Genomic DNA, 14,142 nt, shown 5'->3' with positions numbered 1-14,142 from the left:
ACTTTAATAAAGAGAAGGAAGGAATGTTTTCTAATACAAGAAATCCAATCATGGTCCTTGGATTATTAAAACTCAAAGGGACTATTCAACAAAGGGATATTATCATTGCTATTTGTCTAAATGGCAAAGGAAATTATATTAATGTTAACTTAGAAAATCAATTGTTAATTCCAAAATCGAGTATAGTAATAAAGGAAGTCACTAAAGGAAACAAAGAATTTGAAACTCATGACTTACATCTATTGGTTGGTGATTATAAACTAGTGTCCCAATTCATTGTTGTGGATTTTCTTAGCATTTATACAATTGACATAATTCTAGGTTCTAACTAGATGGAAAACATTGAAATTGCTCATTATAAATATGAAAATGAAATTTTTGTCAATCTCCTATGAGGGAAAGAGGATAAAATTAGGAGTGGATTCATATACAAAAGATCTATTACTAAATATATAAACCATATAGAAAATGCTACAATTCAATATGATGAGGAATCACAACAACAAGGTATGATGATTTAGGAAAGAAAAATAGAAACTTGAACAACACCCTTGCTAACAAAGACAAAGAAATTGTACACATTTGAAGGGAATTGGAGAATCAAGATATAAAAACTTGCAAATTTCAACAACATATAAATTAGATGCAATAATAAAGTAAGAATATAAAAATAACTCACAAAAAAGATATTGAACATATTGATAAAAAACTATCATCCAAAGACGATGGAATTTCTCATTTGAGAAATCATAAGAAAACTCTATTGATAGAATGTAGAAGAATAATACGAAGGTGCACCAAAACTCCCAATAAGGGTATTGACATAAATGTAGTAAATGTGGAAAATCTAATGTTGCTATCAATGAAGTTATATCAATGGAAGAGCCTCTAAAAGTTGAAAATGAAGAGAAAGTGAACCCAATGGAAGGGATCCAAAACTAAAAATCAAAGTGTCATTGGTAATTAAGTTGAGTAAAAGTGCTTCCAAAAGTTAAGTTCAACAAACAATTTAGTGAGAAAGCAACATCGAGATTTAGTGAAGGCTGACATACCATTGATCGCCATTAATGAAGTCATATCTTAGTCAAAGGATGTTGTCACACCATTAAATATAAAGCTATCATATGTCATCATAATGACTCAAATATATCATGACATGATTAAAACATGTATTAAAAAGGATCAATGTATTAGTATATCGTATCAACACCCAAATCGCAAAATTCATAGTATGCAAGAATCAACATACCAATATCCTATGGTACCTAACCAAAGTCAATGGTGTTCTTACATATCAAAGCATCTAAAGATCAATGCACCTCCAATGCAATAGCAAAGAAGATCAAATTAAGAATATTATATCAGAGAGTACCAAAAATAACCCATCTTGTATGGAAAGATCCTTTTTCAATGCAACAATATTATCTAAGGCTTCAAAGGTTTCATTGCCTCATGTCATCAACTAGATCAAGTAGGTGGAAGCTACAAGAAGATGGTTTAATTTTTTGAAAGTCGTTTTCCTTTCACTTGCTTTGAGGGAAAATAATTTTTAAGGGGGGAATACTTGTAATATACCTAGGGTATATTATGACTAGGGTTATAATATAGTGATTATTATGTAATAAATAATAATCATGTAATAATAGTCATATTACGTAATCATTAATGTGTGATAATGATAATTCATCCCTTTGCCAAAGGCATGTCCTATCACCCATTATACATGTATAATGTACTCAATGAATAATGACTAAGATATAATTATTATAATAAATAATTATTATTTAAAATTTGATTACTTTATTTATTCATGATGTTCTCATGAAGTGAACTACCAAGTTCACTTCATAAAAGTTTTTAGGAAAGCACATTCCTAGGCATTTTTGTTATGTTTCAAATAAAGAAAGGGAAGTTCATGCCATGTGTATTGGAACCTCCATTTTGAATTAAAAAAAAATTGCACAAACCAATTTCATGGTTTAAGAAATTTTTGAAAAATAGAGGAACACCTTGTCGGGATTACTACCTAAATCTAGGCTTCATGTTCATGGATTTTCTTTTCTTATCCCTTGAGTTTTTCTACTTGACTTACATGTCAATTGTTTGATAAAATTCATAAACCAAGTATCCAAGTGTTAGCATGCAAATAATTTGATAAAACACATCCAACATATGCACACTTGGTGTTGAACCATAAAATTAGTTATGTCATAAACATGATGGATAAAGTTGGTTATGTTGAAAGTGGGTTGTTTCGGGTAAAAAAGTCTTTTTGTATATGAAAATAAGTTTTTGAATTAATCTCTAAATTAGTATACAGATGTTTTCCAATGCCATAAAAATAAGTTAATCCCAATGCCAACTGATTGACTTCATTCATCTCCTTAGTGGTCAATCATTCATTCTTCTCCCCTAATTAATATACCTTACTCTTTTATTGATCAATTCACTTAGTCTACCTTACCTATAACAACTTGCCCATAACAACTGATTGACTTCATTCCTCTCCTTAATGGTCAAACATTCATTCTTCTCCCCAATAAAATATACCTTACCCTCCTTTGTTGATCAATTCACTTAGTCTACCTTACCCATAACCATTTGTTATTAAGTATAAGACATCACATATATATATATAAATAATATCTAAATTATTTTAGATTTTATCACTAAAATAAAAGACAACGTATATGACTAAAATGCCCAAACATATTATTTGTTTCACTTGATTTTTTCAAGCAATTGTTTATTTGTCCAAATTATTTTGCTTAATATTGTTGTAGCATTGGGAAACCCATATACTTTCATTGTCCATTGTCATTACTGCTCGACTCCGCTAGGGACTATAGTTTTTTCTTATTGGTTAACAAAGATTGACGTCATATTAGTTACATCAACTTTAAAAATTTATTTGTGAAAAAATCTCATTAATGGCCTTTTTTATAAATAAAAAATCATTTTTGTATTTACTTAATTTCAACACAATTATTGTAGATTGGTCTACATGGTGTGATATGACTTAAACAGTGATGGTGTGTATTGTTATTTTCTTAGTATTTTCGAGGAAAACATTAAATTTAAAGAATAAAAAAATAATATATTTCAACAAAAAAGTGTATCATTTTTTTTCCACTGGAAAAATCCGTAATATTTCATTATAAATATGAAAGATTACATATGTAGATGCTTTGTAGCATATGCCACCTGTTCTGTACATTTTCACAAATATTTGCAAATCAGCGCTGTATATCTGTCTGTTACATTTACAAAAATTTGTACAAAATTGGTGCCATTTTTGGCAATCCGCAATCTTTTTCAAAGTATATCATGATGGGCAGTCAAAAAACATCAAAATACTGTTTTGTTATGTCGCCTGTTGACCCGCAGTAGGATATGTCGGGTCTATATATGGCCGGTGGTAGTATTTCTGCTCCTGCTGATCCAAAAATTCAGTGATTTCCCATAATCCATTCTCCATCACCGCGGCCTCCTTGGAAAGCTTGTCAGCATTCTGGTTATGTTCTCTGTATATATGAGAGATATGAAAAAAGTTAAATGCATCCTTTAGTATAAAAACTTCATCAAGCAGTACATTAAGAGTGTGTGAGTGACATGTGGTAACTCTATTGACCCAGTTAACGACAATCTGAGAATCGCCAAATATGTTGATGCTGGTGCATTGGTGACTGAGTGCAAAATGTAGCAAATGACGGAGAGAAATGAGCTCAGAATGATTGTTTGTGCCAGCCCCCAATCCTACTTTGATGTGATAGAAGTGCCTCGGGGATTTGTGAAAAATGATGCCCCCTCCGCAACCATGTTCGTTTGCAGCCCCATCGAAGAATGCCCATGGCGAGCTCATGTCGATATTGGGGGGAGGGGTCGACCGTCGCTGTTTTGAGGGAGGAGGATTTGGTAATTCGTTATATGCTGTGATGATACCAGCTTCAACGAGTGGCCACCTAGCCTCCCATCCATCAAATATCATTCTATTTCTAGCCTTCCATATAGACCAATTAACAATGATAGGGAGGTTTACTATTTTCGATCCACTGTGTTTGTTCCCCCAATCAATCCAAGCGCTGATTAGGTCTATACCAGACCAATCTCCCGTATACTGTATGTGGAATTTGATATTATGCCATAATTGTTGAACAATGGGGCATCTTAAAAATAAATGTTCAGTGGTTTCTGTGTCTGCTTTGCACAGCACACATCGCGAGGGTCCCGATACTGCCCTACGCTTGAGGAGGTCATCAGTGGGAATGCGATTGCGGAGGACACACCAGGAAAATAATTTCGACCTGGGTGATGCAGTTAACTTCCAAATCTGGTGCCACCATCTGTCTAGCACTTCCGGCTTCCTGTGGGTGATGATGGCCTTATATCCTTCACGAGGAGAGTAAATCCCACTATCAGCAATCTGCCAGATGAGTTCATCCGGTCCTTCCACAATTCTGATATGGGATTCTGTGAGGGCATCGCAATATTCTTTCCATGGTTCGTGCCATCTGATCGGTATGTCTAGTTGAGTGCCAGATTTCCAAGCCTGATGCAGTATGTCTGAGCCCTCAGTATCCGCAATCTGAGCAAGCACTTTGATGCCACGAGAGTTTAAGAGGGCAATCAGATCTGGAGGAAGCCTGTGTCTACCACCGCATCCGCTCCATGGGTCCAAACCTATGCGTGCTCTGTTTCCACTTTTGATGCGCCACACGATATTGCTTCTGAGGAGGGGGAGGGAGTGAAGGAGAGCTTTCCATATGGAAGAGATGCCCGTTCTGTTCCAGCTTGGGAGTCTAGCCCAGTCGATGATGTCGAGAGGCCAGATGTACTTATGGTATGCAATGTCAGTCCATAGACTGTGGGAAGTCAGCAGCGCCCAACCCATCTTTGCAGCAAGGGCTTTTGCAAAGGATGCCAGGTCCTTTAATCCCCATCCCCCCCATTTCTTGGGTAGGGCAATCTTGCTCCAAGAGATCCAAGCAAAGGTGCGCTTCTCTTCCTTTCCAGCCCACAAATATCTGTTGCATAGTCTCTGAATCTTGGTGAGGATGTTCCGGGGTATCCATGCTAGTGCCATCCAAAATACAGGGGTCGCTTCCAGCACTGATTTGATCAGAGTTAATCTTCCCGCTCTGGAGAGGTATCTGAAGTACCAGCATGATATTTTCTTTTCGATCTTGGTGACAAGCCACACCCAGTCAGCTATTTTTTGATTTGTAGGCTTTAGCCAATATCCAAGGTATTTAAGACCTCGATCCAGAGGCTGAGTAATAAAAGGAAAAGCCAGCATAGCCGATTGTGTTTCAGCTACAGAAGTACCAACCAAAGTGATGGAAGACTTCTCATGGTTTACCACCATTCCCGTGGCATGAGAAAAAAGATTAAGGATTCTGTTGAAGGATGAGGTATCCCGGATACTTCCATCAAGGAGAATAAGGACATCGTCCACGAACAGAAGGTGAGTTAGGAAACATGCTTCTGAGATCTTTAATCCTCGGATAGTTCCTTCCCTCTTTGCAGAAATGATGAGTCGACTGAGCGCTTCTGTAACCAATAGGAACAAGAGGGGGGAAAGGGGGCATCCCTGACGAAGTCCCCTTTCTGAGTGGAAGAAATGGGATGCAGCGCCGTTAATCAGAATACTATAAGTTGGAGTAGTAATGCATGCCATAATCCAAGTGATAAGCTGATGAGGAAAGCCCAGATGGATGAGAATCATCTTGATGTATAGCCAGCTGACTCTATCAAAGGCCTTTGAGAGATCAATTTTGAGGAGGATGCTCTTGAGGTGCTTGGTCCAAATAGAGTGAATGGCTTCCTGTGCGGATCCAATGGCTTCATGAATCTGTCTATTTTCCAAGAATGCGAATTGCTGAGGAGCTATGTGTTTGGATAGGATGGGTCTGATCCTATTGGCAATGATCTTGGATATGATCTTATAGAGAACATTGCAAAGCGAAATGGGACGAAAATCAGCAAAGGATGATGGAGAGTCTGACTTAGGAATGAGAGCAATGAAGGTGGTATTAATGGCATGATAGATCTGACCAGAGGTTCTGCTCTCCTCCACCACCTTTAAGATGTCTTCTCCAATGATGTCATAAAAGGCCAGATAAAATTCAATGGTCCATCCATCGGGACCAGGGCTCTTTTCCTTCTGAAACCATTTGATGGTGTTCTCCAATTCATTCATGGTGACCGGTGCATTAAGATCCTCCAAGTCTTCATTGTTTACAAACCTCGGGAAATGGGAAGCTACGCGAATGATCTCAGCGAGGTTGGTTCCTTCAGGGCATTTGAAGATTCCTTTGAAATAGGAGGTGCCTAGTCTGGAGAGCTTGTTGAAGGAGTCTGCCAGACCCCCGTCAGGATAGGGAAGGTTCCAGATGGTATTTGCCACTCTCCTCCCATTTGCAAAATTATGGAAGAATCTGGAGTTTTCATCCCCTGCCTTGAGCCAAGTAGCTCTACTCCTCAGCCTGATCGATTCCTCCCTGAGCTTGAGTATACTGTGCTTCTGTTTTTCTAAATCGACCAGCCTATGTTTGCTTTCCTCAGAGATAAAGCCCAGGTTTTGTTCATCCAACAGAGCGTGAATGTCTGCTTCTATCGAGATGAGCAGTTCGTCTTCCTTGGCCTTTTTCAGCTTTGCCCATTCAATCACAATATGTTTAAGTTCCGTCAAATTTTTGACAAAACCCCTAGCCAAAGATGATTCTCTGTCAATAGGGTGAGCTGCCCAAAAGTCCGTGACAAGTTTAGAGAAACCAGGATCCTGTAACCAATGATGGTTGAATTTGAAAGGAGCTTTTGGTTTTGGGTGAGGGCCCAAAATTTCCATCAGGATGGGAGAGTGATCCGAGATTCCCCCAGAACTCACCCACTGCTTATAGTGATGGAGATGGCGGAGCAGCGATCCCTTGATCAAAAAACGATCCAGTCTACGAGCCAAAGCTGCTGGCCCGATCCTACGATTCCTCCATGTGGGAAGAGGGTGATTCATGGGGATGTCGATGAGATCATGCTGTTCGAGCAGGTTCCTCATGAAGTCTGTAATGGGATCTGCTTGTGCAGATGAGCCCCATGATTCACCATATCCCAAGGAGAAATTTAGATCGCCTCCAATGATCAGGTTTTCCTCTTGCAGCAAAGATCGATCAAGGAGGGTGCGCCAGAATCCTTCTCTCTGCTGACAGGGGCCATAGATATTGATGATGCGCAGTGGCAGCCCTAGGTCTTTTGAAAAAATGTCAGCTCCCAAATATCCAGGCCCTCCCCATGAAGAGTCCAGTCTGATGGAGTAAGGATTTAGTCCAATGGCCAATCCACCCGAACGGCCCATAGCATCCATCCCAATGTACTGCCAATTTGGCCCAATCGATTTTAAGGCAAGAGATATGGATTCTGCAGAACCCAGAGTCTCTTGAAGGAAGATGATGTCAGGAGATTCGACCTGAAAAAGTCGTTTTAGGGCTAGTTTTTTGGGGGAGCTAGCTAAACCCCTGCAATTGAAGGATAGGCACTTCATGGGGGACCCCGCTGTGGGGGGTGTGTAGCTCTAAGGGCCCCGACAATGGTGGATTGACGTCCCGAAGCAACTTCAGCCCCAGCACGCCTAATGGCTTTGTTCAGATTTGATTTTCGACCCCTGGATGAGGTGTGACCAGGTTCAGGGGGAATAATGCAAAGCCCCGAGGTGCCATCAGATACAGATTGTGAGGTTCGGGGCCTGAGAGAATAATGGTGAGGCGGTTTTGTCTCAGGGTGAGGCACATTAGGGCGAGATGGGGCTGGGGAATGATCAAGGGTAAGGGAAGGAGGGATAGAAGCAGTAGAAGGAGGGGGTGGCGGAATTGAGCATTGTGCCTTTGATACAGAGATAGAGTTAATGCAATCAGATGAAAGGGAAAGAGTATGAGATGACAGGGATAGATCAGTACCCGATTTCTGAATTGCTGCAGCTGCTGCCCTTGTCCTTGTCATGGGAGGAGTGGATGTGCCCACAGCAGAAGACGGAGGATGATGAAGCACTCCATGAGGAGTCGATGAAACCATCTGAGGTGGGGAGATCTGAGGTGCAGTCCTTCGAGGAACAATAGGAGTATATTTTGGAGGGCTGTTCCCGCGGTTATTGAGAGGGCAATCCTTATAGAGATGCCCTACCTGGTGACACCGGTTGCACCTAAATGGAACACCCTCATAATCCAGTATCTGGATGCGCTTGTGCCTTCCCCATTTCAGAGTGATGTCCTCCTCTAATCCTTCCCTGGTATCAAGATGTACCAGAATGCGCGCCATGGTTCTTCTCCGAGTATCTACATAAGAGCGGTCATGATCCAGGTATGTCCCCAGAGCGTTTCCAATTTTGATGAAGGCCTCCTCATTCCAATATTGCCGAGGGAGTCTAGGTAACCTTACCCACAGAGGTCCAGCAGCGATCTGCTCCCTTTCAGGATCAAATAACGGGGTCCATCGCTTCAAGAGTACGGGAGCTGTCTCTATGTGCCAATAGTGCTCAAGTACAATGTTCGTGTGATCTTCGTTCGCGAATTGGAGGGTGAACCATCCCCGGGGGAGTACCTCAACCTCAGGGAGCTTAGGGAGCAGGGAGCCCCAGATTTCCTTAACCCATCGAAGCAGACGATCTGCCGTGAATGTGCGTCCCCGCACGTGACCTACCAAGACGGTGCATGCGAGCGCCATAGTTTCCTCGAAACTTGTCGAATTCCCGAAAGTGACGGTGGTGTCCTTCCTGATAGCCCTAACGCATCTTGCCTTCTGCTTTTTTGTTCTCGGGGCGGATGGATGATCTGAAAGAGGGTTTGAGTTGCCTGCCGAGGAAGGCCCAGGAGCACTTGAATTTACCACGGGAGTACCGAAACAACCAGAGGGCTTAGGCCCATTTGACGCGGAGGGGGTAGTCGGGTTCGACTGCGGGGGCACATAAACCCTAGGTTCCGAGAGCGAGGAAGGTAAAACAAACGGTGTGGGAGGGATATCTTCAAGAGTCAGAGCCTCTGGGTATGAAGACGCGAGCAAGAAGGCGGTCCCAGGAGATAAAGGCGGAGCCTCGATACCCTGTTCCGTTGAGGCAATAGATGTCAAGTTTACCCTAGACAGAAGGTCATTATCAGGATCAGATGCGAAACCCGAAGATGTGAAGATGGGGTCGGTGAACACCGTCTGTCCAGATAGCGGATCCTCGGAATAATCCACGAGGTCCGTTACCGGAAAGTCCTCCATGCCGTCCGAGTTCAAACTGCTCCCGTCGCCGTCGCGCTGTCACCTGTTCCAAAAAACCCTAACGCCCGACAGAATCTACCGTTCCCTGTGGTCCTGCGGTCTTGTTGAGTTGTATTCATCCGAAACCGTCGCGGTCTTTCGCGGAGCGTGGTTTCAGAGCCATCTCCCTCCCGCCAACAAAAAAGTGTATCATTATTATGTGTGTAAGCATAATTAAATATTTTCAAATCTTATTGTTGTGGATGTTGTGTACTTTGTCTGTTTCTCTAATCTCATTGTATTCTATTATGCCCACTATTTTGATTTGACATTTATATTCCTGGTGAACACATCGCAAACACTGTCTTTAGCTTCTAAAAAGAATCCTATAATTTTTCCTTGAGAGATTGACAAAATTCATTCTTCAAGTTTAGAATAGAGCGAAAGTCTAGAACAATATTGGGTGGAATGTTGAAGTCATCATCATATTGTGCATCTCGACTATCATGGCTTCCCTTGGATCGACAAACAAACGATCATGTATTCTAATTATTTTTTCTTTTACACTCTTTCTTAGATGGCTTAACAACAATTAAAGAATATATAAAAATATAAATTGTTGTGATAAATATATTATTTCCCAAGCCTTCTTTTCTTCATGGCTTCTATATCTGTTTGACCACTTCCACAATGTACTACTAGCACGACATGACCTCCCCTATTCAAGTTGATGGCCCCCATAAGTAGGCTTTGTATCTTCTCCTTTAATAGGTTTAATCTAGGACTTCCGGCTACGAGATATTGTGCCATTGGATGTGTGGCTACAAAATCTTTTGTGGCTTTGGTTGTGGTTGTATCTCAAACTCTGACTTTTATTCAAGACTCTAGTTTGGTTCTTGGTTAGACTCTTTAGCTTTAGCTCTATCTTGATTTTGGTTCTTGGCCTCATCTCCAACCTTTCGTCTTTACCTATATTAGATAATACCTAGTCTCCTTCATACCCTCTTTTTTATTGTAGGATTTTAAACATTATCTCAAGATCTATGCAAGATACAAATTCTCAACTAGCTACTGTAAAACAAGAGAGAATAGAGGGAAACATTTCTTGGAAAATTGACTCAATAACCAAAGAGGCAATTCAAATTACACAAGAGGCATGATATGAAAATTCAATATATTATTATTGTTGAACATGAATACAGTATATAGACTCTATAGGAGGAAGAACCAATTTGAATTAGGTTGAGGTTCCTCGAGCATGCACTCTATTAGCTAGAAAAATACATTCACAAAATAGATTGGGAATCACTAAATTAGAAAAATAGCTAATCATAGAGTTCATTGGAAGTAAGTGGAGTTAGAAAATAGTTAGGACTGATGTAATAAGTCTCACATGTGATAACTACCCAATAAAACTCCAAAAGTAGAATTGAAAGTCAACTAACACATGATAGGCTAGTGGAGTTAGGTGGTAGCTGCTAAATTTAAGAAAGGAACTGCATACTCACTCTATGAATTACTATGCATGAGTTAGTATGAATTAATGGAGTAAAAATAGTCACGTCATCATCCAGTCAAAGTCCATTCAATGACACATTTCATCCTAGGTGGCATCCTCACTAAAAATAGAAAATGTCGAAAATAGGGCATGTCAATCCCAAATGGTTAAAAGTGTTCATATGTGCCCCTAATAATGTATAGAAGAGGGTCAAATGATGGCCAGAGTGTAGGTATTGATAAGGTCCTGATGAACTACTAAGCGCAATGTACCCTAACACCCTCCTTAAAGCAAAATTGAGGACTATATTAGTTAATGAGTGTTGGAAATTTTTAGCCATGTTAGGTACTAATGTACAACATAAATAAAATTTAAAGTGAAATAAAGAGGTAAATCTAGTGGGAAGAAGACACCCTCAAAATAAGAATGATCATGTGTCGAAATTTCAACCACTAGTCAAAAGTTCAATTGATAAGCAATTATGTCCTTCACTCCTAATAGCTCCCACAAAACTGTGAATATTTGTTGAGTGAATCTCTTGGTGAAAATTTCTTTAGTGTGCTCAAAAGAAGGGAAACATTGCATATAAATGGCTCATATATGGATCTAATCTCTGATATACTACATGTGAACCTTAATGTGTTTGGTCTATTATCTCTGAACTAGGTCTCTACAAAACTTGAGTATACTATGGTTATCACACCATATCAGTGTAGGAAGTTGAAATTGTACACCAATCTCTTCTAGAAAGTGTTGCAACCAAATGGCTTGAGTAACAATGTTCACTACACCCCTATACTTTGCCTCTATTGATGAAAGAGTAATAGATGCATGCCTCTTGCTTGCTCAACATATGGGACCATAACCAAGGTAGAGAATGTAACATACCCAATTCCCTCAATAACTTATAGAGGTTACACGATACCCAAAATTTTATTTTTCTTTTTACTAGCTTGACAATAAAATTTGATACCACTTTGTCTCATACTCCTACTAAATCTATCCTAGCCACACTTGCAAAAACTTGATTTTCATCTCATACATTTTGTCAAACACTTTACATGTAAACTTTTCTTCAAATACTTTGTATGCAACCAATTAAGTAATATTTTTCTTGTAGGCATTTTGTATGAAATAAAATAAGAAATATTGATCTTATTCCTCTTGTAACATATTAACTCAAATATACCACTCAATCATGCAACTTTTGAATTTTGAGGTATTTTATCAAAAAGTTTGTATTCATATTGTAATAAAACATATTTAACACATTTCTTCAAATCATTTGTATTCAGATACGTGTAGATCAACTACAATAGTACTATCATACAACAATAGCTTTGTGTTCCGATACCAGTTGTTAGAAAATTATATATTACGAAGCAATGGAACACATTAAATATTGCATAAATATAAACACAGAAAACATGTAAAACAAGAGAGACACAGATATACGTGGTTCAACTAGTTTGGGCTACGTCCATGGAGAAACAACCAGTCCTTCTTTTATTATATTATCCAGCAAACTGAAGAGATACAACCTACAACAGATTCGCTGTAACTCCCTCTTCGCTTTCAATCTCCTCTCTCTTCCTCGCTCAGAATACAGATCTACATAGACGCAATACAATTCCCTCATATATAGCGAGGGGTTTCCTTGTAGGGAAATAACCCTAAATTAAACATAACTTCTACCGTCAGATCTCCGCCTAATGAACGGCCCAGATTGACTACAAAATTACAACCTTTTACAAGGCAATTTTTACATCTATTCTTAGCTTTAGGGGCGCTGCCCCCAAAACACCCTGCCAGGGGGGTGCTCCCAAAAGGTTGCAGCCGCCCCCCTTGGACCCCCCCTGCAACGAATATTTCGAACTGGGGTCCAATGCGGCAATACCTTTGAATATAGAAGATAATCAGACTCCACACCCAACAATTGATCCATAAAATTACAATTTCATTGGGGAATTTCATTAAACAATTTGTATGCAAAACCATTTAATCATTTCTTCAAACAGTTTGCATGCAAACTAATATAGAAACTTCCTTAGATTATAACTCCTAAATTATAATAGTCTAAGTTTTGAAAACTGAATGAGATGATTAGTGGGAGGTCCCCTCACTATGGTCCAAGTTTCAACCTCTAGAACCTCCTAGATGAAAATTTATAGCATAAATTCCAACATGACATGTTTGATGCATGATTTTAGGAGCATCCAGGAAGCTCAACTTCCTCTGATCATATCTCCTAAAATATCACAACCCAAGATCTAAAATTTAGAGTAGATGATTAGTGAGATTTCCCTTCATCATGGTCTAAGTTTTAGTCTCTTGAACCTCCCAAAATAAAATTTATATCATAAATTCCAACATGACCTATTTGATGCATGATTTTAGGAGCATCCAGGAATCTCAACATCCTATAATCATATATCCTAAAATATCGCGACCCAAGATATAAAATTTGGATGAGATGATCAATAGTATTTCCCCTCACCATGGTTCAAGTTTCAGCTTCAGGAACATCACTTAAGAAAAGCTATAGTAGAAATTCCAACATGACCTTTTTAAAGATGCATTTATAAAGCCCAACTTCCTTTGATCATATTTCCTAAAATTGTGCCACCCAAGATCTGAAAATTGGATCAAAGGATAAACAAAATTTCCTCTCACTATTTTCCAAGTTTAAGCTTCCTAAACCTCAAAACATAAACGTCAACATGATCTGTTTAAAGAAGAATTTAGGAACCATATCTTCCTTAATTGATGTTGTTACAAAATTTAATACATATAAGAAGCTACAACCAAATAGTATAACAACTATAGCCATGATAAATTTGTTAAATGGTAAATGCATGTATATATAGACTTGTTGAAAAGAGAAATTAAATAATCATGAGTAAGAGATACTTATCTTGCTTCAAATCTTTTGCAATCTGGAATTGAAGAAGGGTGGGCCACTCTCCACCCAACCATAGGCTCAACTACGCTACAGTCTTTCTCATATCTAGCCACCTCTGAGCTAGATCTTAATGCATTGAGGTAAAAACTAAACTCAGCATTTTAGTACACAGTTTTTAGACCAAATTTAAAACAAGAAGTTAAGGCCACTCTCCTCAAAACAGGAAAGAATCTCAGTGTTTAGCCTTTCCATTCCTTGATTAGGCCCATAGAAATTCATAAATGACATTATAGGTCCGCACAACATAAGGGAGTCCTTCTATGATCTCTATAGTCTGTCTACCCTCCCTTCTTCAATGCTCTTTGTTCTACACACAAAAAGGATAACTCCATGTCCTCAAAGCCATCTAGTCCAAAGAAAAAGTGTTGCAACACATTTATTTCCTATCACATAAGATATCACACATAACTCTTAATAATTCATAAGGTCTGAACCTCTCTGGGTTCTATCACCA

The 14,142-nt window shown here is 39.1% G+C and overlaps 1 protein-coding gene across 1 annotated transcript; it reads right to left on the bottom strand.

Moving 5' to 3' along the window:
* Positions 1–3,364: 3,364 nt before the first annotated feature.
* On the bottom strand, positions 3,365–7,357 carry LOC149227283 (uncharacterized). The gene is made up of 2 exons (XM_089380451.1): positions 6,055–7,357; positions 3,365–5,550 (listed from the first exon to the last, which is right to left on the bottom strand). The coding sequence occupies exons 1-2, from the start codon at positions 7,355–7,357 to the stop codon at positions 3,365–3,367; spliced, it is 3,489 nt and encodes a 1,162-aa protein (XP_089236577.1).
* Positions 7,358–14,142: the final 6,785 nt, after the last annotated feature.

This window comes from Pinus tabuliformis, chromosome J, assembly GCF_031772625.1.
Source record: "Pinus tabuliformis cultivar Carrire ecotype Pingquan chromosome J, CPIR1, whole genome shotgun sequence".
Taxonomy (NCBI): Eukaryota; Viridiplantae; Streptophyta; class Pinopsida; order Pinales; family Pinaceae; genus Pinus; species Pinus tabuliformis.
Note: the sequence above shows the minus strand (reverse complement) of the source record. Positions and strands in the feature narration are given on the sequence as shown.

Bases quoted from the DNA above. Each gene is read 5' to 3' on its own strand.
- LOC149227283 (XM_089380451.1), bottom strand. From the start codon at position 7,357: ATGGATGCTATGGGCCGTTCGGGTGGATTGGCCATTGGACTAAATCCT. The intron at 5,551-6,054 runs GTCAGATCTATC...TATTGGTTACAG, and splicing joins GGAGGAGAGCAGAACCTCTG to AAGCGCTCAGTCGACTCATC.